This window comes from Bemisia tabaci, chromosome 2 (assembly GCF_918797505.1).
Source record: "Bemisia tabaci chromosome 2, PGI_BMITA_v3".
Taxonomy (NCBI): domain Eukaryota; kingdom Metazoa; phylum Arthropoda; class Insecta; order Hemiptera; family Aleyrodidae; genus Bemisia; species Bemisia tabaci.
This window is the reverse complement of record NC_092794.1, coordinates 76484896-76504770: the sequence shown is the minus strand read 5'-3', so window position 1 is coordinate 76504770 and position 19875 is coordinate 76484896. Positions and strand designations below refer to the sequence as shown.

The window sequence follows — 19875 nt, the reverse complement described above, 5'->3', positions numbered from 1 at the left end:
GTTCTCCAATTGGATCAACACTTGAATCTGCATTTAACGGTTTCTCTGCATGCAATTTAAGAAATTTTTCTTGTTCCAAAAAAATTGCTGACTAAACGATGATGCATAACTTACCAGCCTCATCAAATGATTTACATCGGCCGTCAGCACTGAGCACCCCGAGGCGAGCAAATTGAAGAGATACATACGGATGCAGACACAAGTTACATCCTCCTACTATAGCAGCATCACAATGGCCATCTCTTATAGATTTATAAGCGTGTTCCAAAGCATATAAGCTCGAGGAACAAGCTGAGTCGACTGTGTAGCTGGGCCCTGAAGCAAATTAAGAACTGTTCAAGGGCCGAATACTTTCCCACTTGGAACATGAAAAATAATTGAGCAATAGTTGCAGAGGGTTGATAGCACACAAAAGTTTAGGTGAATTATCTGTCATTCGAAAGATGATCCAATGACTACCTACATGTCGATAAAATTATACCTACAATTTACAACCAATCAAATTTGGCCATGTAAAGATGGAAAGCAGATCTGCACGTGAAAGAGGTAACGTATGGGTGAATAAGGAGACAATCCGTGTGCAAACTTAGCTACATTAAACAGAGCTCTACGAATTTTTCCCCTTTGTTTCGCTGAGTCTCTCTTAAATGTAGACCCCTAGACCCATGGACACCACTGCAGTTCATCTAGCGACCAGCGTAGTAATGATAACGAATCTTTTTCCAGAGTTCTATTGAGGCCTCAGCCGACCTGAATTTGCCCCGGTAAGTAGAGACGGGGAGATCTGCCTTATTACACCTTTGAGGGGTGGAAGGTAACTTTCGTAAGTACTTCGAAGGGGAGCCCCAATCGTGTCGTACCGTGTCAGTGAGAACATAAATTTAGAAAAGTTTTGGGGCAAACTACATGTTTACTATCTAGCAGCGTTTCAAAATGGCGGCCAATATATGTTCTAAGTGGCGAATATTAATGTCTCGGTTGTTTACCACCCTCCTTATTGGGATGTAGGTAACTTGTTAACCGGTGGGTTCCTTCGCATGAAAACAGATTGCAAGGTAAAGAGGGTTGCAAAAATTTGCAATCTTTTGGAGACAGCAGACTTGAAAATGGCTGCAAGCGTCGCCATCTTGAAGATAGCTCAGCATTTTTTTCTCTGATGTCAGAATACATTTCTTGAAGCTCTTGAAGAACATCTTGAAGATAGCTCCGCATTTTTTATCTCTGATGTCAGAATCTTTCTATATTTACACCGGAAAACCCTCGAATGCGAAAAATCATCCAAATTGGCCGATAAACAACTGGAACATCAATTTTTCATAATTTTGAACTTGAACCGGCCGCCATTTTGAAACATTGATGGATGGCGACAAGTTTGTGGTTTGCACCAAAATGTTTTTTCTTTCATGTTCCTTCCAACCAGATTTCACACAATGGAGACTCCTGGTGAAAATACAACCTCCTCTCTATTAAAAAAATTGGCCACTTTATTTTAGGTTTTGTTCAAACCGCGAGGCACTTGTTTTTAGAACATTGGCAAGTATTCTTATTTTTTGCACGCCCTACAGAGATAAAGCTATCTCTATCCCCTCCCCTCCCAAAAGAATCGCGTGGACTTAGGTGAAAACATTGAGGAAAATCCATCGGAAATACCTGGAAGTCACCGCAAATCGTGTTTCAATGCCTGAAGCGCGTAACAAGTTACAACTAAAATTCGACACTGAGGCACTCATTTGCAAAAATGAGTGAAAATCGAGGACTTCGTCCTCGCCTCCCATTTTATTCCGAAAATGGTTCGAGATTTTAATAAAAGGAAAAGGTCATCCAAGAGATGAAAAAAAATCCCCATACACCCCTAATTTCGAGTGCCCAAAAACGGGCACTTTTTGTCTCTTTTTGCGCAAGTCTTTTCACAGGGATCAAAGCCCGGTAAAACCTGTTTCAGCAAATCTACTCATCAATTTCGAGAAAATTGGTCGCTAGGTACAACTTTAGGATTTGAGCCTGGAACCTATTGAGTTGCATAGAGAATAAAAAAGGAGGCGTTTGCATTTCGGGCATCTTGGAATTTTTTGATGACTTGATGACATAGGTGGGTACAGCGACGTCCCATTCACGCTAAACATCGCTGTACCCACCTACGTCATCAAGTCATTAAAAAATTCCAAGATGCCCGAAATGCAAACACCTCCTTTTTTTTCTCTTTGATTGAGTTGGAGTCAGACAAGCTGACCGTAAGGCCATGCGGACTGACAACGAGCATTGCTTTTTCGTTCCAAATTTCCCGCTAAGACTGAACCGGCTCGAATGCATCTAATTTTAATTGTTTTGTCAATAGCTTAATTAAATGGACCGCGTTAAAAAGAAAGGAACCAAGCCACACCAGCTATTGCCAAATTGCTTATGCCAATTTAATTTTTTACATGAAAACGGTTCTGCGGATTTTCGTGCAAATTTCAGTGAAAATTCTCCATAGTTTGAAGCAAATTCCTAAAACATTTCAAAGGAATCCGCATAAAACGTTCTCTCGTAAAAAATTGTATTGCCCAGTTAAATTTGGCAATAGCTGATGTGGCTTGGTTCCTTTCTGTTAAACTTGGTCCAAATATCAGGTGGGTGCTTCATTTTCCCTGAAATGATCAGATCGATCTAGGCATCAGTACTTTCCCAGATAACATCGGACGTTTCAAGGACGTAGATATCTACGTTAACCGTGAAACGTTCCAGAATCGTTCCGATTTCTACGTTGAAATCCACGTTGTTCAATGTACCTATGGTGCGAATACATTTCGCTGTCGACATTGCCGGGACGTAGAACTCATGGAGTCCAGAACATACCTACGTCACACTAAGAAAGGCGGCACATGCGCGGAGCATGATACAAAAAATGAAACTTGGCATTTCTTTAGATATGCAGGGGAAAATTAATGCTGCCTTAAAAGTTTTCGAATCTGGGGACTTCCTTTTAGTTTAATAATACGGAATCGAGGATTTTTTTGCAGTGCGGAATTAGTGCTGCACACCTTAAAATCACTGGTTTTCATTAAAAATAAAGTTTTCATTGTACAGAAAAAAGCCGACTTATCAGTAGTGGTTTGGTCGAGAAGACTTCAGAGAATAATCTGATGACAGTCTTGAAACTTCTGGCTTCATCTGGCGAAATAGACACTGTACCTATTTAATACAACTGCAAATATACGTTGCCAAATGTGGCGACATTCTTTCTAATGACTTTTCTCTCCTAAAAATAAACATTTCAGTTCAAAATGACAATTTTCCTGAACATTAGAGTCTCTTTGCTGCAAATATTGTCAAAGAATCCATGATCGGTACGAGTACTGATTTCCCAGATAACATCGGACGTTTCAAGGACGTAGATATATCTACGTTTACCGTGAGACGTTCCAGAAACGTTCCGATTTCTACGTTGAAATTTACGTTGACCAATGTGTGGCGCGAAAGCACTTCGCTGTCGACGTTGCCGGGACGTAGAACCCTATATGTTGTTTAAAACACGTCACACTAGAAAAGGCGGCACATGTGAGGAGCGCCCGCTAGGTGGCGCAACATTTCGCGGCGTTGATTGCTCAAAAAGTCTACTGCGCATACTTACGCGGCCCATGTCGCCACCAACCAAGTTCCTGGAATCAGTCTAATCAGGGGAGATTGTGACTGTTCCATTGCGTCCACCTTCGCAATCTTTTTCTCGGCGTACCAAATGATTTTCGCAGCTTAATGTTTTGCGTGAATTGATGCCCTTCTCTGTGTTTTATGTATTCATGAAAGGTGTTATGTTCGATCAGATGAAAATGAATCAACGCACTTTACGGAATTATAGATTTACTAGCCGTTCTGGGCGCGCTTCGCGCGCCCGTCACACCTAGCCGGGGGCTACGCCCCCTGGACCCCCGGTCACTCGCTACGCGAGCCGATTTTGTAGTAGTTGCAAATTTTTTATCACTATATTTTGAAGATTTCATAGAAAACATTATGAAATTCTCACTCCACAATTAACTTGTAGAATCATAATGGCAGGGCAAGAAATAGACTATATCTTAAAATGGACGGTTCCCACTTAGTAAAAACAGCCAACACCACGAAAAGGTGAGGAACCATTGTTAGCCACTTTTTTTTTTTTTTACTGTTCTGAAAAAATTTACTGAAATTTTAGTTGCGTGCCCTAAAAGGAAACACGGAGAAAAAAATTTTGTGCATAGAACCCGAAGCTGAGATCATATGGATCTCTGAAGTTTTCGGATCACGCATCCGAAAAGTTAAGGTCCATCTGCCGAAGTTCGGGTCAGACAATTGAAGTAGTTCGGTATATATCGAAGGTTTCAGGTCACACATCTGAAGTACTCGGTGCATACCGAAGTGTTTCAGATTTCTGACCTGAATTTCGGCAGCTGGACCTCAAGTTTTAAGAGACTCATATGATCTCAACGTCGGGTCCCATGCACGAAGTTTTTTTCTCCGTGTAAGTATTAATATAAATTTCCCTTTTTTCACAATAATAATTCTGAATAAACAATGTTGCGAGTTGCCACGGCGTCGTTGTGGATCCTGTCGGGGTTCGTCAACTTACATTCACAGGTCGGAAGTTGGTCTTACGACGCACAATGTCAAAAAACAAATTAATTGTGTCGCCAGACAACACGTCCTGCAATACCTCATCAACTGAAGCTGGATTCATTATGTTATCAAAAATATCCTCAAATATCCTCAGAGAACAAAGGATAGAAAAAGAAATATCAGAGCAGAAAGAAAAAGAAAAGACAGACAAACGCAGAAGAGATTCAAGAAAAACTCAGTATAACAGAGAAAAAATTCAGAAAAACAACAAAGAAAACGACTCCTTTGCGGTAATCTAAGCTCAACTGCGTGTGAGCATGAGCACGATAAAATAAAAACACCGAAGAGATTTAGGAAAAACACAGTAGAGAAACAAGGAAATCACAGTAGAACAGAGAAAAAAATATAGTCGAATAAATAAAGAAAACTATTATCGAAGAAATTCTAATTATTCGAAAGTAATTAGCTGGCTTAATCAATGCGTATAGCTGCGTAGGAGCATGAGCGAGATTTATCATCAACTGACCGCTGGCCGCTAGGTACCTGGGGTGGGCGAGTGACAATACGTAAGCGGTGGCATATAGTTCGATTGACAGAGGAGTGGGGAACGGTCAGACGTAGGGGAAAGGTTCAGGCTGAACCGTTCAGCACAGCGCAGCGTCAGTCACCGGGTGGGGAAGAGAGTCCGGGAGGGGACACTTCCCCTCGAGTGAAATAGAAAAAGGCAGAATCCTTCGAAGTTTATATTAATGATGATGATTCATCATTACTCACGAACACGCCATTCCGGCTGCAGCTGATGATCGATAACATATAACATCTAGATAACCTAACTTGGATAACCGTCACCTTGCGCATGCACACTATCCTCTCAGGTGTGGCATTACAGTAATTGCCAACCTGACTGCACTAATACTATATTTCACTATTACAACAAAAGGCTCGTTAATGGGCCTGTTGCAAGGTGCGGGGATTTGCAAATTCATGCCTGATTCTCATGGCAAATTTCACGAAAAGAACGATGGCGCCACTAAAAAACCTTGAAATGACCTCTTAAACTCAAAAAAAGCTGTTTTTGGAACCGACCCATTCAAAACGGTCGTTTTTTAACCGCCATACTTGTGATTTGTGGAGCCTATATATTCAGTGCTTGTGACATGAAATGATATGACAGCCATGATTTCTTCATCACTTACAATGTATTTTCCCGTAAGGAAATGGCAGCCGCTTTTCAAATGCAAATATCGAGTCAATCGATAATTTTTTGATCAAAATGGAAATCAGAAATGGATTCCTCGTACGTTTAAAACGTTAAAACCTTCATTAGATAAATTAGAACCGACGGGATAAACCCTATTTTTAAGGAAGACTGTAGTCAATGGGCGATTGTTTACATCTGCTTAGTGAAAACAGACATGGACATTCGCTCAATATTTGGCCATTTTCATGAGTTTTTACTTTTTTGTCACTATTTGAAGGTAAGTTTATTTTGTAAATCAATTGTTTTAGTGCCTTAGGATCATGTTAAAAGCTGTAAAGGTATACTTTGTTACTTATTAATTCAGATCACACTCCGGCAGCCCAACGCTCAAACCATGGATGTTCTCTCAATGCGTGTAAATCATTCTTAACTCTTCAACAAACATTTCAATACCATTCAGAACGTTCCCACGTTTTATAAAATGTAATTTCAAAATCCTGTGTGTTTTAAATGTAACACTGTACAGAAAAATTTATCGATAAAGTCTGGTAACCGAAGGAGGATCCTACGTCTACTTTCCTTGCCTCCAGCTAAAACATACCGGTCTCCTCATCTCATCAGTATTGTCAAAGGTAAGTTTTTTTCATCATCAATGATTGATACTATCATTTTGGTGTCTTCAGTGAAGCATTAAAGGGTGAAATAGTAAGAAGTAACAACTGACTCGCTACATCCAGGTTTGAGCGTTGGACTGCCGGAGTGTGATCTGAATTTATAAGTAACAAAGTATACCTTTACAGCTTTTAACATGATCCTAAGGCACTAAACAATTGATTTACAAAATAAACTTACCTTCAAATAGTGACAAAAAAGTAAAAACTCATGAAAATGGCCAAATATTGAGCTAATGTCCATGTCTGTTTTCACTAAGCAGATGTAAACAATCGCCCATTGACTACAGTCTTCCTTAAAAATAGGGTTTATCCCGTCGGTTCTTATTTATCTAATGAAGGTTTTAACGTTTTAAACGTACGAGGAATCCATTTCTGATTTCCATTTTGATCAAAAAATTATCGATTGACTCGATATTTGCATTTGAAAAGCGGCTGCCATTTCCTTACGGGAAAATACATTGTAAGTGATGAAGAAATCATGGCTGTCATATCATTTCACGTCACAAGTAAGTATGGCGGACCCGAAACGACCGTTTTGAAAATCCAAATTCTGAGGCGTTTTTAAGTTGATTTTTTGGGGGTTTCCGGTGATCAAAAACCTCCGGGAAAATTCCTGTGACATCAGGAGCCTTAAATTCTTTCGATTGAAGGAATTAAAAAATTGGTGCAACAGGCCCCCCTTCCTAATTCTATGTCCCACTTTAATGTCTACCATTTTAACCTGTTGATCTCATGTTTTACTCCAAGACTGAAAGTGCTTTATTCGCCCTGTGGTAAGTACGTATACCTCAATGCAAATCGTACCCATGAAGTGAGTGGTTGTTCTTTGTTTAATCAATCATCCTTTATCGCAAATAACTAGATACTTAACGAACTTTTCGAATCGTAAACACGTTCAGAAGGAAAGAGACGCACGAACTATGGAGAGTCCAAAAATACATGCCGCACTTTGTTATACGAATAAGATGGATTCTAATAATTTTACAGCAACCTTTGCGCTACACGTTCGTGCAATGTAGTCACCACAACGTTCCTATAAACGTTGTCGCTGCAATGTTTACGCAGGAACGTTACGGAAACGGTACTTAATACATGGACACCCACGTAGAATGACACGTGGGTGTCCATGTATAAAGTACCGTTTCAGTAGATATCTACGTCTTTGAAACGTCCGATATTATCTGGGAAATCAGTACTCGTACCGATCATGGATTCTTTGACAATATTTGCAGCAAAGAGACTCTAATGTTCAGGAAAATTGTCATTTTGAACTGAAATGTTTATTTTTAGGAGAGAAAAGTCATTTGAAAGAATGTCGCCACATTTGGCAACGTATATTTGCAGTTGTATTAAATAGGTACAGTGTCTATTTCGCCAGATGAAGCCAGGAGTTTCAAGACTGTCATCAGATTATTCTCTGAAGTCTTCTCGACCAAACCACTACTGATAAGTCGGCTTTTTTCTGTACAATGAAAACTTTATTTTTAATGAAAACCAGTGATTTTAAGGTGTGCAGCACTGCAAAAAAATCCTCGATTCCGTATTATTAAACTAAAAGGAAGTCCCCGAAGATTCAAAAACTTTTAAGGCAGCATTAATTTTCCCCTGCATATCTCAAGAGATGCCAAGTTTAATTTTTTGTATCATCTTTCAAGTCACATTTTCAAGTGTCGGTTACCTATATAACCGACACAATTCGGCAGTACCGCCATGTTTGCGTAGACCTCCACCAGTCCCGCGGGAGGAGCTGATAGCTGTGATGCAATGGCTTGTTTGTCAATTACTATAACTTTGTACTGAATCAAAATAGTTCGTGTCAAAGCTGGAAAGAGGAAGTCTATAATATTTAGGTAGGCATACCTTTAAAATGAGTTGATAAGATCTTGTTAAAATCGGTGCCCTTTTATTTTTAAGGTATTGCACATTTTAGCTATTCCTGTTATCGTGAAACCACCCTTGTGTTATTTCCAGAGTGAAAATTCCAAATAAGAAATTTTTACTGCACAGAAAACCAATGAGTTTATTTAACTTACCATTTATACCAAGCCAATATGAAATTCTATTGGCTAACATGGCACGAGAGCAACCAGTGATACCGAAACCGTTTACTTGTAATTTTTCATAAAACCATGTTTTTTCTGACTCACTGAAACAAGCACCTATAAATACTCCAGTGTTGGTTCCTCTTAAATGCCTAGGATTGTAACCTGGAAAGAATCAAACGAAGTGCAATAATCGCAGTCAGTGAAAATGCAAAGAATTATAGGTAGTCCAAAATATAGTACGAGAAGTAACGGTATCATTTCTATGCTAAGAAAAATAAATATTCCCACCAAAACAAAACAAAAAAATATTCAAGTATGACTGAAACACTGGGCACGGTCACGGCCGAGTCTTCTAATCCTGTGGTAAGATTACTGCAAGATTAGTGTTTCTGGACTGCATTTTCGAACATGACTAGGGCAAGATTACTGTAATATTGCAAAAGAGATAATGTTCAAGCTTGGGATGAAATTTTGCTAATCCTGTGGTAAGATAACTGCAAGATTAGTGTTTCTGGACTGCATTTTCCGAACATGACTGAGGCAAGATTACTGTAATATTGCAAAAGAGGTAATGTTCAGGCTCGGGATGAAATGCTGTAGCTTTCCTGTAATCTCACAAAGTAAGCTACCTATACAGTCAGCAGATTTGCCTTAACAATGCTCCAGCTCCATGCATAAAAATGTTTTCTATCTTTAGATTGCTCACTGATTGCTTGATTCTTTTTTTTTCTCCGACAAAGATATTTTTAATTTCTACTTGTAAAATGTATCTTCTCAAGTTTACTTATTTTGTACCTATATTTCATTAGCACAAACGTTGCACAAACATAGTTTCATTTTCTTTTCTTTTCTCTTATCGAGGTTTTAATGCTTTCTTTAATTAGATTATTTAGGTACTTAAAGATTGATTTTTTTTTTTTTTTGGCATCCACACCTCTTCTAAAATCGGGGTGTACTGCACTCGCAGCAGTTTCAGCTTATATTTAGGTAACCTAATTTCAGTTTTCTCATCTCACTGATAGCTCTACGCAATTGGTGCTTAAAGAGTGTGTAATAGAGGATATTGATGGCTATGGAACAAACCGCCTAACTGACAATTTTGCCGAAAACAAGCTAGCGACTTTGCCGCATACAGTACAAAATATACATTCTGATATTTTTAGTTTTTTCAAAATCCGCGTGGGAGCGCTATATTGACGGTGTAATGTTAAAGAAAATTACAAACCAAACCTTAAAAATACAAAAATGGTAGGATTTTTGCTTGGTCCAGTAGAACCGTCAGTTTGAAGAGATGCGGTATTGTCCCTTGGTCATCGATGTAAGCTTCAACTAGATTAAAATCTTGTATATTCCCTCAAACTCTTAAATGAAAAAAGTTGCTTAACTTTCCCAAAATTGAGATTCATAATAGGTATTCCAGGTAAAGCAATGAAACAGGAAAAGTTGTCACTATCGGATTCTTGCGGTCTGATTCCATGTATAATACTTCGATTCAACTCAAAAATATACCTCTTAGAGGAAATTTTGTCAGGAAAACATCCGTGCGTCTTGATCTTTCTTGATTTTTGACAAAAAGTTACTTTGGGCGCCGTTTTGGGCCCTTGGCTCTTCCCCTTCTCATAAATAGGCGAGCTCTCATTCAACTTAGGGAATTTATTGGAAGATATCTAACTCCTACTAATAGTTAGGTACACCTCTTGGCGATAGAGCTCAGACGTTTGAACCATTGCCAAGTATTAGCAAAATTTGGGGTCTCCTCGGGTTTCCCCTATGTATAAAAAATTTTATAAAAAAAAAATGAAAATAATTAAGGCACCTGCATCTACTATTGCTTCATAAGCCTTCTCCAGAAGCATCCGGCACATGGGGTCCATTGTGTGAGCTTGCTTGAAGTGAACACCGAAAAACGCTGCATCAAACTTGCTGACTTCATTTAGCTTTCCTGTCCTTTGTGGAATCTCAGGATGTTCTGAAATCAGAGAAGAGTTCAAATGCGAAACGATTATAAATATGTATTGATCTTGGTGTTTTTGTATTATATTAAACTAACATTAAGCCAAGTAGGTATATCTACTGAGGAAATCTGTGCGGTGGGTTACTAGCTGCGAATTTGTTGTTACAAAGTTACTGACGCTTCAATACTTTGGGTTGATACATTTATGAAAACCCCTATAGTTCTTGATATTTTAAATAAGGCAATGAAATCCATCGACTACTAACTTATTGACTCTTTCATCAACCGGGCTGACCTTTCGGCACACACCGCTGGTTGGAAACAATGCAGACTTTCCCGTTCAACGAGGTTTAATGAAACGCATTTGCACTTTTGTGCAAATGCATGTCTTCCAACGCTCCTCACATGGATGTTTTCCGGTCTTTCCTAGGTTCTGGTTGTGCATTGAAAATGATGATTCTTGCTAGCCTGCAGGTATAACAATGAAACTTCGGCAACACCTGCGGATAATCCTGGCAGTCTACTCATTATTCAAGAAAACTTTCGGCTGCCAAAGGCACATACACAAAAGCTACCATGAATAGAAGAATACATAAATATTAATACTTACCCAATTTCCATCTTCTGTCGTCGTCAGAGATTAAATCTACTTTATTAAAAAGCTTCTCGCCAAAATCTCGGACATTGTCTGAGTCAGGGAAAAATCCTGCGATGCCAGAGATACAAACTTCCTCTCCTGGTTTGCAATTAGCCAAACGCCGTCCTGCCTGAAGAGCTATTTTCCTATCCCTTTCGATATTAGACATCATTTTGGAGCTGAAAATGTTTTTTTAAAATGAGCGACAAGTAAGATAGAGAGTTTGTAGTAATTAATTTATGAAAATTATTTTTTCATCGTATACCGAGTTTAATCCCCCCTCTTCCACCAGGAGTGTGGCACCTATATTAAATCATTTGAATAGTTTTGACCAATTGTCGCTTCACCCTTCCCTCCCGAGAGGAAACCCAAACTCTACTTTATGGCAAAATTGGGTAGGGGAGGAGGTACCTACTTTTGCCTTCTAGCTCTCCTTGCGGATGGAGGAAATATTGTCATCTTAAAAGAATAAAATTGTGATTTCATTATTTCTAGGCGTTTTAAGGTGTCTGGACCCAAGTAGCATTTTTCAACGGAAAAATCGTGATTTTATCGCCGATAAAATTGCGATTATCCTCAATTTTATCGGCGATAAAATCGCTAGGATCATCAACATCTGAGCGATTATCCTCGATATTTTCGCGATTTTATTGCGATTTTATCGGCCCGAAAAAACTGCGATTTTATCGCGATAAGATCGAGGACAATCGCTCAGATGTTCAAGATCCTATCGATTTTATCACCGATAAAATCGCCAAAAAAAGGGGTTTACACTGTTAGCCGATTGCCGTTAGGTTCAGTCGTCAAGTCCTTCGACGAGGACGAGCGTAAAATTCCCGGAGCCTCCGCGGGGATTCGAACCCCAGTCGCAGCGATGGTAGGCCAGCACATTGCCACTAGAATATGGCCACTATGTGACTAAATAGTGCGAATTGAAGCCTGTTATACATGGATCGGCGCTTCGGAACCTTACAACTTTTGTCATAGCGTTGACTGACACCGAGGGATCATTGGATTCTTTTTTTTATTTTCCCTCCTCTGTATTTTATTTCATACCTTGAAATACGGTTGGTAAAAAAAAGGTTCTATTGGTAATCTCATATTTCTGTCTCAGTAAAATTACCAATAATAGTGAGATGGCAAAGTTACCGATGGACCTTGGTAAAAACGCCAACATTTTTTTTCGACCGAGATAAAATGGTAAAGTTACCGAAAATTGATTACCAATAAAAACGGTACGTATTCCCACCTGAAATAACCAGTAAAAATACCGGTTTTTAGGTAAGCTTACCAGTCTCCCTTGGTAACATTACCAATAATTGGTAAAAAAAGTGAGATGGTAAATTTACCAACCGACCTTGGTAAAAACGCCGAGAATTTTTTCTCAGTGGGCGTACCTCCCACCATCCAAACCCCACGCCCAACCTCGTATCGAATCGTTCTTACACCTAGCCGCTAAAGAATATCTTTCATAAGCGTCATTCATGCGTTATCGGGCGTTGATGAGAAATTTCAATTTTATCTTTACAAAATCTCGTTCGATGAAATCGAAATTTAATTGCAATTTATTGCGATGAAATCGCAATTTATCGCGATAAATCGCCGTCGATAAAATTGCGATTTTATTGCAATTCAATGCGATGAAATCGCAATTCATCGCGATTTTTTATCCAATAATATTGCAATAAATCGACGTCGATAAAATCGCGATACATTCTCCGATTAAATCGCAATTTATCGCGATCACTGCTACTTGGGGAGTGAAACAAAACCATGCTAAAAAAAAAATATGTGTCCGTCTGTGTATGGCATCCTTGATTGGTAAGTGCAGCCTCAAAAATGATTTGTAACACTCAAAATGGGCATGGCAGACCATATTTATGATCTCCTTATGCACGCCAAGTGATTTTTAGATACGCCATAATAAATGGGGAAGAGGGGGGGGGGCTGGGAAGCAAAAACAATAAATTGACTACATTACCAAAATTGACACCCGTGATCTGTTTTGGTGCAACCGTAAATTTGAAAAAAACGCCTTCAATTCTTTAAAAATTGGTACCAAGCACCACCAGGACCATTTCTTAGTTTCTAAAAGATTGTAGGACTATACTCAAAATTGGCAGAGTACAGATCATATAAGGAGGGTACATATAACTTCATAATCACACCCTGAGCTGTTTTTGTAAGACCGTACTTTTTGAAAAATGGCATGGAAAATTTCCTTCAAGCACCATTTAGGGGTGCACATTATTCTAGATGAAATTGCGGAATGTCCCTGCCGATTTTACGGAAGCGCCATCATGCGAAAAAATTTCGCGTGAAAATATGGACACCTCGTAGAATTTGTGAAAACTTTTTCCTTTTTTTTCCCCCTTTCTTCTAATTTCATATTTTTTTTACCGAAACTCGTGGAAGGGTTTCCTCAGTTTTCACCAAAATATTCAAGAGGAGTTTTCACATTTTTTATTAGGATATTGTGAGGATAATTGTGTTTCCACGATTTCCCATCAAGTGCGGAAGGATTTCTACGATTCCTTACAAAGTGTGCATTTCCACAATTTTTACCGAAGTACATATCGTCACCTTCCAGGCAAAGTATCACAAGCGCCATGCGACGTTTAAAAATTTCCGCCGCCATTATATTTTTTTACAGAGAAATTGTTCAACGAAGCTGTCCGAAAATTTCACTGAATTCTTTGTGCTGCCGATAAAATTTAGTGAAATTTCCAAACAGATTCAACCAACAATTTCTCAGTAAAAAAATATAATGGCGGCGGACATTTTTAAACGTCGCATGGCGCTTGTGATACTTTGCCTGGAAGGTGACGATATACTGTGGAAAGGTTTCCACACTTAGCACTAAAATATAGTGGAAGAGTTTCCATATTTTTAACCGAAATTTTGTGGAAGGGTTTCCACATATTTTAACAGGAAATTGTATAATTTTGTTAAAAGTATCCATTTTTAGATTACCTTTAACATGAAGATCAATATAAAGACTATGTAACTGACATATAATTATTATATAAATAATATACAAGGTGTCCGGAAGTTAACGTACTTAATTCTCAGGATCGATTTTTCCGCTCAAAATATGGCTTTTTCCCCCTAAACTTATATGCCCTAAAAAGCTACATAAGTGAGCTATACGCTTCCTTTGCTATGAGCTATGCTTTCTGACAGTCCTTGCTGTAAAAATTTCCTACCCAGCAAGGAGCTTCGAAAATCTGAAACTTTGTAAAATCTCTGTTGCGTCGAAATGACGCGTCTCTAGAAAATTTTGTTATATACTTACCCCGCTTGATTTTTCGCACTCTTTTACGTGTAGTAATCCGTTTTTCCAAAAATCGTCAACCTTAGAATTTATCTTAATTTTAAAATTCGGGAACGCTCATGACGTCATTTTCTGAGGACGTACGTCCTTAAAAACACAGAAATTGAACAGTACGCTATGAAATACCCCCCTACACAAAGTATAAGCTACTTACGACAACTTTATAAGTGCACAGCTCACTTATGAAGCGTTTTCGGACATATCTGTGTAGAAAAAAGAAGCCGAAAAATTGATCCTGAAAGTTAAGTACGTTAAATTCCAAAGACCCTGAATCTGATATATAAATTAGAGAGCGAAATGTGTTCCATTTTTCTCATGTATTACGTTATTTTATATTTCGGAAATCCATGTTTCTAAATTTGTTGAGAAAGTGCTTTTACGGCAGAAACCAGGCACATTTCAGCATCATTTATGTACTGTTTATATAACAACTACATTTTACAATATATAACGAGATACCTATTTAAAAATGGGTACTTTTTTACAAAAATCCACTATCTTTCTTATACCTACCTAAAATCGTTATGCAGCCGTTATATAAATCGTTACGTATATAACCTTTATTTTTTTAACAATTCCTTTAAAAAGTAACAAGTTGGTTTTTGCAATCGCTAGCGATAGCAATATTCGTCATGGGAACTTTTGCTTCTGGGATATGAAAATGTTAAGGTACAGTTCGTTTGTAGTATCTTCAGAATTGAAGGGGCTATGTAATTTTGTGTCGACATCTCTTTTTTAACATTTTTAATTTTTTTTCTTTGCATACAAGAAAGCTGTTATTTACCAATTATTTATTTTCGTTGGATTATGCATGCTTTTTGGAAGTTAACGCATTTAACTTTCAGTTTCGTTTTTTCGGCGTAAAGTATAATATTTTTACTCTACGCATATGCCCAAATACGCATCATAAGTGACCTATGTGCTTCCTAAGTTGCCATTTTTTCATTCAAATAGATGTAAATGAAATGTTAGATGTGTACTACCTATACTACTTTCATGTCATTGCTTTATTTATTTATTTACTTTTTGCGTAGGTATAAATTGTTATTTTTTGCTGAATTTTGGAGAAAATATTGCTTTAAGAACGTGGAATGTAAATTAATTTTATTGAAAAAAGAAAATACCATCATTAATTTGGGCGAACAGAGAAAATATACATCAATATTTGGGTCAACATCTCCCTGATTATATAAAGGATGAATATATCAGTATTTCTGTATCAAAAAACTTAGCTTTTGTCTTCAGAGATACAATGATTCTAGTCATAGTCAATTTGTTTTATTGAAAAAACAAAAAAACAAAAAATAAATAAAAAAAAAACAACTGAAATGTTAGACATACTATTTTCATGTCTTTCTATTTGTATCAATAGGTACTTTTTGCTTAACTTACGAACGTTGAATGCAAATTAACTTTATTGAAAAAAGAAAATAACGTCATTAATTTGGGGGAACATGTGGCTGATTATATGAAGGAGGTATATTCCAGTATTTTTGTTTAACATATTAACTCACGAGATAATGTTCGTACATTTATCATCTAGTATTAATTATTTTTTAATGATTAGTCTAAAACATTCAATACAACCATTAAAAAGTAACACCCATCGTCGGGTATCGAACTCCCGATCGCCTATTGCCCGCACCTAATCAAAAATATGAGGCGGTTTAGTCAACTAGGCTATAACGAATCGGCTTGTGAGAGAGTAAAAATAGCATACAAAAGACTCGGGCAATGGGCGGGACTTATCACAAGAGACCTTGACACTTTTGCTTTTGAAATATGAGAGAAATGAGCTAAGCGCATTGCTGTAGGAGCCATGGTTCTCGCACTGTTTTCATGTCTCTCAGGGTTCATCTCAGCATGCATTTGCCATCGCGGCAGTAAGCTGAGGCGATATTTGTTTATCCATGAATTAAATCCATCAATCGAGTTCTGATTTTGGCTCATATATCCGTAACGGGTCCTCCAGAGCAATTTTCCACCTTGTACGATGGTTATTACTTCTTTATATCTATGTTTAAAATTTGAGGTGGGATAATGGCGGCTTCTCAAGAGCAACGAGGTAGGCGATCTTTTGCACCAACGAACAGAAAACTGATGGCGAAAAATAACCAATCGGAACCTCCCAAAAAAAAGAATTTGCCCAAAATCGGAACTTCGTGGTTCTGCGCAGATTTACCAGTCAGACACGACATCTCAAGGTGGAAAAAAACTCGCTGAAAGCGAATTTTAGCAATCAACACAACTTGACGTAGAGACATGATTGGCTAAAAAATACAACGGTTTTTGATACATCGGAAAATCAACCAAAAATCGAAGACTGGGCGAAACGCTCAAGGTCGCAGAGGCATAGGGAATCCCATAGCGATAGCAACGGAACGATTGTAATATCATGGGGAACTCCGTTCCCATGACAAAAGGTGAACTCTGCTACTAGGGATGGAACAAAAGTAAGCATTTAATCAAATTGTTGACTGGGTCCCCAGGTGAAGGCGGAATTTTCCTGGGTATTAGTAATACAAACTCAGCATCAGGTACTACCTAGGATTTCATTATCAGTCCCTCCAAAATTTCTGTGCATACATTCTGATTGAACTCAAAATAAGACAACTAAGGTAAACAGGTTCACACCTTGTATCAACCAAGCTATGTTAAATTGAGAAAGTAATACCTAATTAGATCTTTGGAAGATAATGTGGTGTTCATGAACTTAGGCATCCCGACGGAATCCATCTTTCGCGGTTCCTCGTAACAAAGGTAGGTTAAATTAACTCAATCATAATAATTTCGCACGAACCAATTGAAATTTCTTTATTTATACGTAGATCGAAGACATATTATGAATTTCATTTCATTCAGTGTTTTTCAAGGGAAACTTTTGTCAGTGCACTCTACTGAAAATTGATGAGGCACCTACAATCACTGCACTTCCTTAAAAAATGAATGTAAATGACACAAAAAGTACTACATGTGCCGTGGTCAGTGTCACTGTCAAGTCAGACTTCAAAGCAAGCAAAGTGAGACCATGTGAGCATCACGTGTGAGAAGTGAGACAACGGTAAAACTAGAGTCCTTTTATTCTAGAGTTGAGACAACGCGGCTCAAGCCAGAATCACACGCTGAAAATGGGAGCTGCATGTGGCTTGAATGTGGAAGTCATCCCTGAATTGATTTGGATGCCTGAATTTTGCGCAACACGCGCAAAATTCAGCAACGAGGCTCAGCGACCACCGGATAATGTCGGATTTGTCTGGACTATTCGAATAGATTTGATATCAATCTGTATGGAAATAATTCGAATTAGCGAAATTTCAGCCCTTGAGCGATGAATGTTAACTTCTATATTCAGCTGCCAAATTCAGCGTGTGATTCAGCGTTCATGGATGTCAGTACCTAACGGGAATAAAGATTACACAAATTACTTACACGTTATTTCATAATAACTCCCCACCCTCCCATAACCTAACCTACCCTACCATCCCATAACTATCATCCTCTTCCCAGGTATAGGGTGACCCAAAAGTCGTCGGACACCCCTGTAACTTTTGACCGAAATGAGATAAAGACTTGGAATTTTGAGAGTACTCCTGTGTCGAAGTAAACTACCTATACTTTGTTGACCCTTTAAAATTTTTGAGGTTCCTCGAGGGGGACAGCTACGGACCCTATTTTTTTCAGATGGCAGCCTCTATTTCAAGACACATCTTTAAAGAGGTTATAAGGAAAGAAATTTTTTGGCGCAAATTTCAGGTCGTTATCAGAATTTTTGACAAGATGACATCATTTCTGGCGATTTTCCCTGTTTTTACCCGCTCCGTAACGAAAAATGAGGGGGGCAGCGGGGGTGTTTTGGATGTCTCCGTACTTTAAGGGGGGGGGGGCAGTCCTTGTATTTCAATGCTCCGATTGATCGCAACGTTTCAAGGGTTCTCCTCAAGTTGGACATTAGTTTCGGGCATTATTTGTAGTGAATTTCCCGGTTTTTACCCGCTCTGCAACCAAAAATGAGGAGGGGGGCAGGGGGCTAAGAGTTTTGAAAACTCACTTTAAAGTCGCAGGCTGCGTTTGCGTTAACATTGGCAAGAAGTTCCACTCGGATTTGATGCTAAGTTTGAAGCTCTTCTGTGACTTTTCGCATTTTAATGCAATGTTTCATTGTACCAGGCCCATCCTCCCTACGGGGGGGGGGGGGGCTGAGGTGGCCCGGGGGCAATATGAAGACTTCGGTATCAGACTTGGAGTATTCGAGGACTCTTTGAAAAGAGAAATGGTGTGTCCAAGAGCCGCCGAAGCTACTCTAAAAAATGAAGGTATGGACCCCCTAAATAACCTTTGGACCCCCCTAACTTTTGACAGGGGGGTCAGATCGACTTCCGGTTTGCGCCAAAAATTTTCTTTTTTCATGCTCTTTCTAACGATGTATTACATGATGGGGGTTGCCATTTGAAATTTTTGAGTTGCCCCCCGCCCCCCCTCCCCCTGGGGGGGGGGGGGTGAAGAACTGAAAAGTACCTCAAAAAGTTTCCCCCTCGATATGAGGAAGGACGCCACAAACCGCAAATCGATATCATGATTAGAACTAAAGTTATGGCCAGTGGTGCGTAAATTTTAAATAACCCTGTATATTTTACAAACTCTGGTCAAAATTCTTTGGTTATCTCCTTTTCATAACTTGCACGAAATGAGATTCGGAATCATTACCAATCCTTTTCAGAGATTATGACACCTGTCACCCGTAAGTGATAGATTTTCAGAATTCTAAATTATATATGAGGGGCTTCGAGGATATGTCCAAGCGGAAATTTCGGGAATGTTCATTAATCAACGTGAGCTGCTTTTGGGGCGTCAACGAGGGGTGGAGGACTGCAGACCCTCCCTTATTTCAAAAGGCACTTTCCCTATCTTTAATACGTTGATCGAAAAAGGATAAAAAAAGAAAATTTGTGGCGTATACTGAGAGTCAAAATCTTTGTTTTTAACCAAGCTGCGGCCTGATAAACTGCCAAAGTCAAATTCCCATTACTTACGTGTGGATTCGCGTGAAACTTGGAATCCGGGGGTTTTTGTGGCACGAATTGTTGGTAATTTTGAAATAAATATTTTTTTTTTATTATTTATTTATTTATTTTGTAATCAAAGTAACGATATACAAAGTATGACTACAGACCTGTAGGGTCTTTTAAATCTTGAATTTAACTTATATGCTAGATATAAATAAACTTCTGCTTTTACAATATTAAATTAAATGGTAATAGTTATTAGAACAAGAGAAACAGAAATAGAAGCAAATGAACAAGAAATCGAAAAGAACCTGGAGTATCAAGGCAAAGAGAACTATGGAAAGTGTTTAGTGGCAAGCAGGCCAGGAAGCCTGGAGTGAAGACTGAAAGGAAAATTACGAAAATTTTTGGAAATTACGAAATAAAACTAATAGAAAGGTAAGTACTGTAAATAGACG

The 19875-nt window shown here is 38.5% G+C and overlaps 1 protein-coding gene across 1 annotated transcript in view; it reads right to left on the bottom strand.

The window, feature by feature from the left end:
• The window catches only part of FASN3 (Fatty acid synthase 3), a 253540-nt gene that overhangs the window by 221267 nt on the left and 12398 nt on the right, over positions 1-19875 (bottom strand). Inside the window, exons 2-5 of the mRNA XM_072296313.1 lie at positions 11054-11259; positions 10306-10458; positions 8478-8651; positions 115-315 (exon numbers count right to left, since the gene is read on the bottom strand). Coding sequence (XP_072152414.1) covers positions 115-315; positions 8478-8651; positions 10306-10458; positions 11054-11252 — 727 coding nt within the window. The 5' untranslated portion in view covers positions 11253-11259. The remainder of the gene's footprint in view (positions 1-114; positions 316-8477; positions 8652-10305; positions 10459-11053; positions 11260-19875) is intronic.